The 12,461-nt window shown below is 43.5% G+C and overlaps 2 protein-coding genes across 2 annotated transcripts; both read right to left on the bottom strand.

Annotated features, from left to right (window-relative positions):
• Positions 1–2,155: 2,155 nt before the first annotated feature.
• On the bottom strand, positions 2,156–4,715 carry LOC311304933 (uncharacterized protein). The gene is made up of 8 exons (XM_084432291.1): positions 3,659–4,715; positions 3,392–3,579; positions 3,221–3,318; positions 2,989–3,146; positions 2,720–2,912; positions 2,503–2,650; positions 2,345–2,417; positions 2,156–2,266 (listed from the first exon to the last, which is right to left on the bottom strand). Exons 1-5 carry the CDS (start codon positions 4,692–4,694, stop codon positions 2,848–2,850), a joined length of 1,545 nt encoding a protein of 514 aa, XP_084288417.1. The 5' UTR covers positions 4,695–4,715; the 3' UTR covers positions 2,156–2,266; positions 2,345–2,417; positions 2,503–2,650; positions 2,720–2,847.
• A 3,342-nt stretch (positions 4,716–8,057) lies between these two features.
• On the bottom strand, positions 8,058–10,379 carry LOC311304931 (zona pellucida sperm-binding protein 4-like). Its single transcript, XM_084432289.1, has 8 exons — positions 9,561–10,379; positions 9,294–9,481; positions 9,123–9,220; positions 8,891–9,048; positions 8,622–8,814; positions 8,405–8,552; positions 8,247–8,319; positions 8,058–8,168 (listed from the first exon to the last, which is right to left on the bottom strand). Exons 1-8 carry the CDS (start codon positions 10,333–10,335, stop codon positions 8,092–8,094), a joined length of 1,710 nt encoding a protein of 569 aa, XP_084288415.1. The 5' UTR covers positions 10,336–10,379; the 3' UTR covers positions 8,058–8,091.
• Between the last annotated feature and the right edge of the window lie 2,082 nt (positions 10,380–12,461).

Here is a 12,461-nt window from a genome sequence, read left to right as displayed (position 1 = left end):
TAGAAAAATACAATAATAAAGAAATGGAAAAAAAAATTGAATGGCTGGTTGTCAAGGTTGTTTCAGATCAACACCTGCAAGTGACCACTAGGTGTCACCGTTGAGACGGGTGTCGGATTGTTTCGAAGCCTCGACACAATATGGCACATTTGCTTCAACTGTTTCATTGTTTCACAAAGCCTCGATCTGCCCACCACTACACGAGTGGGAGTTTATGCAACTAGGTGATTCTATTGTTTCTTAAAAGTCGATTTTTCCCTTTTGAACATACGTAAAACCACATTGAGCTGAATTCAGAATAGTATGCTAGTACTATTTCTGCCATTCTGAATTCAGCCTTTTTTATATTAGATGTTTTAGCTATTCCGGATTGTTTTTTTTTTTCTTTGAAACACATCATAGTTTTCTTATGGCAACAGGCCTGTATATTTTAAGAAAGTTTAAAGGGATACTTCACCTCTGGAACGATGAATGTGTATTTAAAATAGGTCATTTATGTAGTAGAAATGTGAAATTATTTTTGAATTTGGAGCCTTCTAGACTGAGAAAAGCCAGAAAATGTATTTTTGGCTCATGTGGATGAAAGACAACAACTCCCAGAATGCACTTGCTTCACTGCCCTACGAGGCCACTCCCAAGCCACGCCTACCGGTAAGAGAGCGCAGTTAAACAACTAGGCTAGGCTACTAGTTGACTCGAAACTTAAAAGACGCCGTTTTATCGTGAGTCTCCGTGACGAGTCTGCCCGGGATTTCGAGATCGCCCAAAATGTCCGGGATTCGGCTTTTGTCAGCCATTACATACCGTCGCCATTCATTATGTTTACTGTGGCGAGCAGGACGAGGCTGAGGGGCGCGGGAGAACGGCGCGAGGCCGGTGGCGTGATTACTGATGAGCGACACCGGTCTCGTAGGCTATCTCTCACGGAGGAGCGGGATTTTTCTTAGCAATGATAAAACGCACATCAACCGATCACTTGTTTAGCGTTCATGTAAACACTACATTCAGATTCACCAATCGGAATGAATTCAGTTAGATTGAAACAAAAGGGGTGCATGTAAACAATGAATGGCGACTGTAGAAAGCAAAAGCCAAATCCCGGACATTTTGGACGATCTCGACGGCCGGAAAAAAGAGGATGTTAACCCCTACCACTCAGCTTTCTCCACAGAACAAGAGCCTGGTAGCTTAGCTTCCAAAAAAAGATGGCTGACACTATTTGTACATTCTGTGAGTGAGATCCCACCCCCTATGGGTGGGTTTAAAACATGCGGAACTAGCTCCTAGCACTGGCTGTAGTTTCTAGCCTCTGGCCAAAAAGTCCTCCGATGACACAAAATTACGTTTTTTGCGTCAGAGGATTTTTTTCCAGACAAAAAATACATAAATCTCTCGTCTCAGGGGGATATGAGGGAGGGAAGCACAGTAATTTGAAAATACTACAGCTTTTCTACTGATATATCCCTTTAAATCACACCTGCTAGCGCACTTCTTAAATGTTTACGTACTAGGTCAGCGGTAGAGTACACCGTTTTGTGGCTGTTCGAACACATTCAACCACATGAGCATCTACTCTATGAAAGAAATCTGGTTGAATGTGTTGGACTACCTCTGGAAGTGGCCAAAAGTAAACAAGCTAAAAAAGAAAAAATAGCCCCTTTTTACACCTTCATTTACCACAGTCCACCTGTGACCTGATTTACAAAAATGCTTCTTAGTACCAGGTGTAAACAAGGTCTTGGACAGCTACCTAGTTGGGATACAACAGTTGCACTCATCCTTTATCCCAAGATATGATTTTATACTTGCGTGACTAAAAAAAATAAATTCCAAAAACCCAACGAGTGACCTCAGAGGGGTTTGAGGCATCAAGATATGCAGTTATGCTAGTCCAGCCATAAAGTCGTATGTAAAGCCTCAACCAGACAGAAGCTAAATCCTTCATTTGATATGTGAAAGATGAACCCGGGCCCAAGTTAACGACTAGAACTTGGCATATAGTAAAGTTAAATGGCTTAGGCAGAAACTTGGCTTGTTTAGTTCAAGTCAAGAATCTCAATGCACAAAAGAAAAAGGTTTTGTAGTGCAGAAGTCAAACTGACAACAGTCATGAAACATCCAACTCAGACAGAAATGAATACCAAAGAGAAACATGTTGAGTTTCATGAAGTTTATTAAAACACTTAAATTCACTTGACCAGGTTAACTTGTCCACTAGACACCACAGTTTGCCCACTAGAGATGGTCTTGACGTGCGTGTCTCTTCCTGTAAAAAGTGGTAGAAGCATGAGGGGCATTTAAATAAATTCTCAGTTCCTGAAGTCAACTTACAGCAAGCACTCACTTTTCCTAGTGCAACTTTGCTCACAGGAGCCAGAGGAGGGATGGCACACCGCTGTACTACAGTGGATGAAGATCTAACAGAGGGGGAAAGGGTTAAGCCATAGAATTCACTGTAAAAAGCACTAATATTAAGGCTTGAGGTAAGGCTGCAGAGCATACGGTTTCCTGCAGAGGAGCCAGTGATGCTGGATCTACAAATGTGAACATCTTCACAACAAAGCGCTTGTAGTGGGTCGGGAACTGAAGACCAGATGATCCAGCCACTGGAACCAATGTGGTCAGGTAACGATCATCCTGGTAAGGGCATCTGAAAGGCAAAGAGGCAGTCAGAAATGCCTTACAGCACACTAGATGGATAAAGACTGGCCTTACTCACCCATCAACCAGAAGATCCCATTGGGGTAGACTGAGTGGACTGGGGGTTGATGTCGCCCAGCAATGTCCCAGCATCAGGACAATGTTGGGGTCGGTCCTCTCCAAAATGTGCACCTCAACATACACAGGCTACCGCAGGACTTTTGTAACTGGATAATCAGCATCACTGTAGTAGGACGTGTACGCCTCGTCCCCTGAGGAAGAATGCAGTGTTTAACTAGAAACTGGAGTTTTAGAAAGGCTTTAGGCATACTTGGGACCAACACTTACCTTCTGCACAGCCTTTGGTGACACATTGACCATTTGCCAGTCTAAGCTCCACCCTGAGGGGTCCAGGAGCAGCTACTGGTGGAGGTGGAGGAACGGTGTTGACCTCCACAACCAGAGCTTCCACAGAGGTACCAGAGTACCTACACTGGAAGAGAAGCCTGGACGACGACAAACAGTGAGCTTGTAGCATTTGTCAATGATTCACGTTTATGATAAAGCATACATCACTTACTCAAAATGGCTGTCCCTTGTAATGGAACCAAGTGGTCCGATACCCACTTCATATGAGGAGGTCATTCTGTTTTCATACACCACATATCCACTGTCCTCCTGCAAATAGTAACACTGTTAGCATCCAATCCATTCTAAGCCATGCAGACCAAAACCACAAGCAGCTACTCACCATCATGCTTGTGCCACATGCAGTGACAGGGAACTGGTATATAGCAAAGAAAGGTGTGGATCCCACAGGACTGCAAGCTGGATCACTTCCACCCAGGAGACGGACTGAATCCAGGCTCAATCGAGGCAGCGTAACATCTCTAGCCACCACTACCACAAACTGACCATCTCTTATACACTGGACAGTCACTGGAACGAGTTACAAGAGCAGCTTATTGCTGAGGATCAGTTTAACATGAATGCCTCTACATTGACTCTACACTCTTACCTGCCTTCCCATAGTAACACTGCTGTCCATTAAAGCAGCAGTTGATAGCAACACACTCAGCACCACTGATACCAGGTGGTCCACATTGAATCTGCTCATAATCAGCTACAGTACATTTGTCAAGGGCCTCTGCCTGTGCCACTGGCTGCTTAGGCTGAAACTGCTGAGGAAACTGTTGACTAGCTTGCTGTTGAACTGACTGAAGAAACTGTTGACTAGCTTGCTGTTGAACTGACTGAAGAAACTGTTGACTAGCTTGCTGTTGAACCTGCTGAGGAAACTGTTGACTAGCTTGCTGTTGAACCTGCTGAGGAAACTGTTGACTAGCTTGCTGTTGAACTGACTCAGGAAACTGTTGACTAGCTTGCTGTTGAACTGGCTTTTGAACCTGCGGAGGAAACCATTGACTAGCTTGCTGTTGAACCTGCTGAGGAAACTGTTGACTAGCTTGCTGTTGAACTGACTCAGGAAACTGTTGACTAGCTTGCTGTTGAACTGGCTTTTGAACCTGCGGAGGAAACCATTGACTAGCTTGCTGTTGAACCTGCTGAGGAAACTGTTGACTAGCTTGCTGTTGAACTGGCTTTTGAACCTGCGGAGGAAACCATTGACTAGCTTGCTGTTGAACCTGCTGAGGAAACTGTTGACTAGCTTGGTGTTGAAATGGCTTTTGAACCGGCTTTTGAACCTGCGGAAACCATTGACTAGCTTGCTGTTGAACTGGCTTTTGAACATGCGGAGGAAACCATTGACTAGCTTGCTGTTGAACTGGCTTTTGAACCAGCTTTTGAACCTGCTGAGGAAACCATTGACTAGCTTGCTGCTGAACTGGCTTTTGAACCAGCTTTTGAACCTGCTGAGGAAACCATTGACTAGATTGCTGTTGAACTGGCATTTGAAACCGCTGGTCAGTTTGCTGGAACATCAGAGCTTGAGGATTCTGGGGCAGATCACTCCACTTCGGAACAGCATGACCTAACGCACAGAACCAAACACAAAGTGCCAGAGACTGAACAGCACACCAACTTCCTGCCATTGTTCAACAGCTAGTCACACTGCTGAGGTGCTGCCCTTTGGTCTTTTTGTACTCTACAGACTTTGGCTAATTAATGATAATCCCTCCCTCTTCATTAACAGTCATGATTCTCCAGACTTGCACGAGTGTAGGGATGGCTGACGCGAAACTGACGTTCAGAAGCTTTTCGAGATCCCGAAGCGCAGATGTTTCGAAACACTGATCCGAAGCGTGATTCAAAACACCCATGTCACGTGACTACGGCTAAATGAAGCTTCGGAGTGTTTCACAAGTGTTTCGACAGGTGACATTGTCCGCCGAATCAGCGTTTGATTGACAGGGTCGGGAACAGACCACACAATCGCACATCTGTAAAAGTTAAGTCAACGCATCTTGACCTCGTGGGTTTTTGTGAGAGGAGTTTGATTTTGAGATAGCAGATTTTTGGTGATATAGTGACATTTATAGTGCGATTTGTTTAGTTATATTTAGGCTTACATTTAAATTTACACATTGACTGATAGACTAGAGACAGACAGAGTACTAGCCTATAGGCTACACATATAGTGACACATTAATAGATGCATAGATAGAAATATATATAGACAGATTAATAGATAGATACATAGATAGATAAATAAAAATGGAGGCTCCACAGAAGAGATGCCATACATCTGTGGTGTGGGTGGGAGCATTTCCATTTGGAAACCCCAAATAAAGTGATATGTATGTATTGTGATCGGCAGCTAGCCTACTGCAACAATACATCATCCATGATGCGCCATTTGAGGAGCACTCATCCTGCCATTTTGCAGGGTGCAGAGGATGGTATCATTCCCCCTGTACCTAGGCCTGCTACTGACACTGCTGGGCCATCTAAGCAAGGTATGCATTGTTTGAAATATAATTATTTGTATGTCCTTGCTAAAAAATATCTTTGCATGCCAGCAACAAGTGTCCCTTGTGAGAGGATTTTTTCAAAGGCTGGAGAAATTATCTGTAAAAAAAAAGAAGTAGGCTAAGTCCTTCCACAGCAGAGAAATCAATATTTTTGAATACAAATCTATAAAAAAGTGAGACATTGTGGCTTGATTTATTTGATTAATATTCATTTTTCATGACCAAAATAACATTATGCACAGTGAGGAGCCTACAGGTTACAAGCTTCACATATTAGAAAAATACAATAATAAAAAAATGGGAAAAAAAAATTAATGGCTGGTTGTCAAGGTTGTTTCAGATCAACACCTGCAAGTGACCACTAGGTGTCACCGTTGAGACGGGTGTCGGATTGTTTCGAAGCCTCGACACAATATGGCACATTTGCTTCAACTGTTTCATTGTTTCACAAAGCCTCGATCTGCCCACCACTACACGAGTGGGAGTTTATGCAACCAGGTGATTCTATTGTTTCTTAAAAGTCAATTTTTCACTTTTGAACATACGTAAAACCACATTGAGCTGAATTCAGAATAGTATGCTAGTACTATTTCTGCCATTCTGAATTCAGCCTTTTTTATATTAGATGTTTTAGCTATTCTGGATTGTTTATTTTTTCTTTGAAACACATCATAGTTTTCTTATGGCAACAGGCCTGTATATTTTAAGAAAGTTTAAAGGGATACTTCACCTCTGGAACGATGAATGTGTATTTAAAATAGGTCATTTATGTAGTAGAAATGTGAAATTATTTTTGAATTTGGAGCCTTCTAGACTGAGAAAAGCCAGAAAATGTATTTTTGGCTCATGTGGATGAAAGACAACAACTCCCAGAATGCACTTGCTTCACTGCCCTACGAGGCCACTCTCAAGCCACGCCTACCGGTAAGAGAGCGCAGTTAAACAACTAGGCTAGGCTACTAGTTGACTCGAAACTTAAAAGACGCCGTTTTATCGTGAGTCTCCGTGACGAGTCTGTCCGGGATTTCGAGATCGCCCAAAATGTCCGGGATTCGGCTTTTGTCAGCCATTACATACCGTCGCCATTCATTATGTTTACTGTGGCGAGCAGGACGAGGCTGAGGGGCGCGGGAGAACGGCGCGAGGCCGGTGGCGTGATTACTGATGAGCGACACCGGTCTCGTAGGCTCTCTCACGGAGGAGCGGGATTTTTCTTAGCAATGCTAAAACGCACATCAACCGATCACTTGTTTAGCGTTCATGTAAACACTACATTCAGATTCACCAATCGGAATGAATTCAGTTAGATTGAAACAAAAGGGGTGCATGTAAACAATGAATGGCGACTGTAGAAAGCAAAAGCCAAATCCCGGACATTTTGGACGATCTCGACGGCCGGAAAAAAGAGGATGTTAACCCCTACTACTCAGCTTTCTCCACAGAACAAGAGCCTGGTAGCTTAGCTTCCAAAGATGGCTGACACTATTTGTACATTCTGTGAGTGAGATCCCACCCCCTATGGGTGGGTTTAAAACATGTGGAACTAGCTCCTAGCACTGGCTGTAGTTTCTAGCCTCTGGCCAAAAAGTCCTCCGATGACAAAATTACGTTTTTTGCATCAGAGGATTTTTTCCAGACAAAAAATACATAAATCTCTCGTCTCAGGGGGATATGAGGGAGGGAAGCACAGTAATTTGAAAATACTACAGCTTTTCTACTGATGTATCCCTTTAAATCACACCTGCTAGCGCACTTCTTAAATGTTTACGTACTAGGTCAGCGGTAGAGTACACCGTTTTGTGGCTGTTCGAACACATTCAACCGCATGAGCATCTACTCTATGAAAGAAATCTGGTTGAATGTGTTGGACTACCTCTGGAAGTGGCCAAAAGTAAACAAGCTAAAAAACAGCCCCTTTTTACACCTTCATTTACCACAGTCCACCTGTGACCCGATTTACAAAAATGCTTCTTAGTACCAGGTGTAAACAAGGTCTTGGACAGCTACCTAGTTGGGATACAACAGTTAAGTGATTAAAGCTTAAATGAAAGTAGTCTACATTACTGGACTAGCCTGAATAAAAAAAAAAAAAAAAAAATCAGTATCAACCTGCACTCATCCTTTATCCCAAGATATGATTTTATACTTGCGTGACCAAAAAAAAATAAAAATTCCAAAAACCCAACAAGTGACCTCAGAGGGGTTTGGGCATCAAGATATGCAGTTATGCTAGTCCAGCCATAAAGTCGTATGTAAAGCCTCAACCAGACAGAAGCTAAATCCTTCATTTCCACCCGGGCCCAAGTTAACGACTAGAACTTGGCAAATAGTAAAGTTAAATGGCTTAGGCAGAAACTTGGCTTGTTTAGTTCAAGTCAAGAATCTCAATGCACAAAAGAAAAAGGTTTTGTAGTGCAGAAGTCAAACTGACAACAGTCATGAAACATCCAACTCAGACAGAAATGAATACCAAAGAGAAACATGTTGAGTTTCATGAAGTTTATTAAAACACTTAAATTCACTTGACCAGGTTAACTTGTCCACTAGACACCACAGTTTGCCCACTAGAGATGGTCTTGACGTGCGTGTCTCTTCCTGTAAAAAGTGGTAGAAGCATGAGGGGCATTTAAATAAATTCTCAGTTCCTGAAGTCAACTTACAGCAAGCACTCACTTTTCCTAGTGCAACTTTGCTCACAGGAGCCAGAGGAGGGATGGCACACCGCTGTACTACAGTGGATGAAGATCTAACAGAGGGGGAAAGGGTTAAGCCATAGAATTCACTGTAAAAAGCACTAATATTAAGGCTTGAGGTAAGGCTGCAGAGCATACGGTTTCCTGCAGAGGAGCCAGTGATGCTGGATCTACAAATGTGAACATCTTCACAACAAAGCGCTTGTAGTGGGTCGGGAACTGAAGACCAGATGATCCAGCCACTGGAACCAATGTGGTCAGGTAACGATCATCCTGGTAAGGGCATCTGAAAGGCAAAGAGGCAGTCAGAAATGCCTTACAGCACACTAGATGGATAAAGACTGGCCTTACTCACCCATCAACCAGAAGATCCCATTGGGGTAGACTGAGTGGACTGGGGGTTGATGTCGCCCAGCAATGTCCCAGCATCAGGACAATGTTGGGGTCGGTCCTCTCCAAAATGTGCACCTCAACATACACAGGCTCCCGCAGGACTTTTGTAACTGGATAATCAGCATCACTGTAGTAGGACGTGTACGCCTCGTCCCCTGAGGAAGAATGCAGTGTTTAACTGGAAACTGGAGTTTTAGAAAGGCTTTAGGCATACTTGGGACCAACACTTACCTTCTGCACAGCCTTTGGTGACACATTGACCATTTGCCAGTCTAAGCTCCACCCTGAGGGGTCCAGGAGCAGCTACTGGTGGAGGTGGAGGAACGGTGTTGACCTCCACAACCAGAGCTTCCACAGAGGTACCAGAGTACCTACACTGGAAGAGAAGCCTGGACGACGACAAACAGTGAGCTTGTAGCATTTGTCAATGATTCACGTTTATGATAAAGCATACATCACTTACTCAAAATGGCTGTCCCTTGTAATGGAACCAAGTGGTCCGATACCCACTTCATATGAGGAGGTCATTCTGTTTTCATACACCACATATCCACTGTCCTCCTGCAAATAGTAACACTGTTAGCATCCAATCCATTCTAAGCCATGCAGACCAAAACCACAAGCAGCTACTCACCATCATGCTTGTGCCACATGCAGTGACAGGGAACTGGTATATAGCAAAGAAAGGTGTGGATCCCACAGGACTGCAAGCTGGATCACTTCCACCCAGGAGACGGACTGAATCCAGGCTCAATCGAGGCAGCGTAACATCTCTAGCCACCACTACCACAAACTGACCATCTCTTATACACTGGACAGTCACTGGAACGAGTTACAAGAGCAGCTTATTGCTGAGGATCAGTTTAACATGAATGCCTCTACATTGACTCTACACTCTTACCTGCCTTCCCATAGTAACACTGCTGTCCATTAAAGCAGCAGTTGATAGCAACACACTCAGCACCACTGATACCAGGTGGTCCACATTGAATCTGCTCATAATCAGCTACAGTACATTTGTCAAGGGCCTCTGCCTGTGCCACTGGCTGCTTAGGCTGAAACTGCTGAGGAAACTGTTGACTAGCTTGCTGTTGAACTGACTGAGGAAACTGTTGACTAGCTTGCTGTTGAACCTGCTGAGGAAACTGTTGACTAGCTTGCTGTTGAACCTGCTGAGGAAACTGTTGACTAGCTTGCTGTTGAACTGGCTTTTGAACCTGCGGAGGAAACCATTGACTAGCTTGCTGTTGAACCTGCTGAGGAAACTGTTGACTAGCTTGCTGTTGAACTGGCTTTTGAACCTGCGGAGGAAACCATTGACTAGCTTGCTGTTGAACCTGCTGAGGAAACTGTTGACTAGCTTGGTGTTGAAATGGCTTTTGAACCTGCGGAGGAAACCATTGACTAGCTTGCTGTTGAACTGGCTTTTGAACCAGCTTTTGAACCTGCGGAGGAAACCATTGACTAGCTTGCTGCTGAACTGGCTTTTGAACCTGCTGAGAAAACCATTGACTAGATTGCTGTTGAACTGGCTTTTGAAACCGCTGGTCAGTTTGCTGGAACATCAGAGCTTGAGGATTCTGGGGCAGATCACTCCACTTCGGAACAGCATGACTGAACGCACAGAACCAAACACAAAGTGCCAGAGACTGAACAGCACACCAACTTCCTGCCATTGTTCAACAGCTAGTCACACTGCTGAGGTGCTGCCCTTTGGTCTTTTTGTACTCTACCGACTTTGGCTAATTAATGATAATCCCTCCCTCTTCATTAACAGTCATGATTCTCCAGACTTGCACGAGTGTAGGGATGGCTGACGCGAAACTGACGTTCGGAAGCTTTTCGAGATCCCGAAGCGCAGATGTTTCGAAACACTGATCCGAAGCGTGATTCAAAACACCCATGTCACGTGACTACGGCTAAATGAAGCTTCGGAGTGTTTCACAAGTGTTTCGACAGGTGACATTGTCCGCCGAATCAGCGTTTGATTGACAGGGTCGGGAAGAGACCACACAATCGCACGAGTTTGATTTTGAGATAGCAGATTTTTGGTGATATAGTGACATTTATAGTGCGATTTGTTTAGTTATATTTAGGCTTACATTTAAATGTACACATTGACTGATAGACTAGAGACAGACAGAGTACTAGCCTATAGGCTACACATATAGTGACACATTAATAGATGCATAGATAGAAATATATATAGACAGATTAATAGATAGATACATAGATAGATAAATAAAAATGGAGGCTCCACAGAAGAGATGCCATACATCTGTGGTGTGGGTGGGAGCATTTCCATTTGGAAACCCCAAATAAAGTGATATGTATGTATTGTGATCGGCAGCTAGCCTACTGCAACAATACATCATCCATGATGCGCCATTTGAGGAGCACTCATCCTGCCATTTTGCAGGGTGCAGAGGATGGCATCATTCCCCCTGTACCTAGGCCTGCTACTGACACTGCTGGGCCATCTAAGCAAGGTATGCATTGTTTGAAATATAATTATTTGTATGTCCTTGCTAAAAAATATCTTTGCATGCCAGCAACAAGTGTCCCTTGTGAGAGGATTTTTTCAAAGGCTGGAGAAATTATCTGTAAAAAAAGAAGTAGGCTAAGTCCTTCCACAGCAGAGAAATCAATATTTTTGAAAACAAATCTATAAAAAAGTGAGACATTGTGGCTTGATTTATTTGATTAATATTCATTTTTCATGACCAAAATAACATTATGCACAGTGAGGAGCCTACAGGTTACAAGCTTCACATAGTAGAAAAATACAATAATAAAAAAATGGGAAAAAAAAAAAATTAATGGCTGGTTGTCAAGGTTGTTTCAGATCAACACCTGCAAGTGACCACTAGGTGTCACCGTTGAGATGGGTGTCGGATTGTTTCGAAGCCTCGACACAATATGGCACATTTGCTTCAACTGTTTCATTGTTTCACAATGCCTCGATCTGCCCACCACTACACGAGTGGGAGTTTATGCAACTAGGTGATTCTATTGTTTCTTAAAAGTCAATTTTTCCCCTTTGAACATACGTAAAACCACATTGAGCTGAATTCAGAATAGTATGCTAGTACTATTTCTGCCATTCTGAATTCAGCCTTTTTTATATTAGATGTTTTAGCTATTCTGGATTGTTATTTTTTTTTCTTTGAAACACATCATAGTTTTCTTATGGCAACAGGCCTGTATATTTTAAGAAAGTTTAAAGGGATACTTCACCTCTGGAACGATAAATGTGTATTTAAAATAGGTCATTTATGTAGTAGAAATGTGAAATTATTTTTGAATTTGGAGCCTTCTAGACTGAGAAAAGCCAGAAAATGTATTTTTGGCTCATGTGGATGAAAGACAACAACTCCCAGAATGCACTTGCTTCACTGCCCTACGAGGCCACTCCCAAGCCACGCCTACCGGTAAGAGAGCACAGTTAAACAACTAGGCTAGGCTACTAGTTGACTCGAAACTTAAAAGACGCCGTTTTATCGTGAGTCTCCGTGACGAGTCTGCCCGGGATTTCGAGATCGCCCAAAATGTCCGGGATTCGGCTTTTGTCAGCCATTACATACCGTCGTCATTCATTATGTTTACTGTGGCGAGCAGGACGAGGCTGAGGGGCGCGGGAGAACGGCGCGAGGCCGGTGGCGTGATTACTGATGAGCGACACCGGTCTCGTAGGCTATCTCTCACGGAGGAGCAGGATTTTTCTTAGCAATGCTAAAACGCACATCAACCGATCACTTGTTTAGCGTTCATGTAAACACTACATTCAGATTCACCAATCGGA

Source organism: Rutilus rutilus, assembly GCF_951802725.1.
Source record: "Rutilus rutilus genome assembly, chromosome: 15".
Classification (NCBI taxonomy): Eukaryota; Metazoa; Chordata; class Actinopteri; order Cypriniformes; family Leuciscidae; genus Rutilus; species Rutilus rutilus.
Note: the sequence above shows the minus strand (reverse complement) of the source record. Positions and strands in the feature narration are given on the sequence as shown.

What these genes read in the sequence shown, in the direction of transcription:
- LOC311304933 (XM_084432291.1), bottom strand. Translation starts at nt 4,694, where the DNA reads ATGGCAGGAAGTTGGTGTGCTGTTCAGTCTCTGGCACTTTGTGTTTGG. An exon ending in CATGTGGCACAAGCATGATG is followed by an intron (nt 3,319 to 3,391) that starts GTGAGTAGCTGC and finishes TACTATTTGCAG; the next exon opens with GAGGACAGTGGATATGTGGT. An exon ending in CACCAAAGGCTGTGCAGAAG is followed by an intron (nt 2,913 to 2,988) that starts GTAAGTGTTGGT and finishes ATTCTTCCTCAG; the next exon opens with GGGACGAGGCGTACACGTCC.
- LOC311304931 (XM_084432289.1), bottom strand. Translation starts at nt 10,335, where the DNA reads ATGGCAGGAAGTTGGTGTGCTGTTCAGTCTCTGGCACTTTGTGTTTGG. An exon ending in GTGTTACTATGGGAAGGCAG is followed by an intron (nt 9,482 to 9,560) that starts GTAAGAGTGTAG and finishes AACTCGTTCCAG; the next exon opens with TGACTGTCCAGTGTATAAGA. An exon ending in ACAAGGGACAGCCATTTTGA is followed by an intron (nt 9,049 to 9,122) that starts GTAAGTGATGTA and finishes GTCGTCGTCCAG; the next exon opens with GCTTCTCTTCCAGTGTAGGT.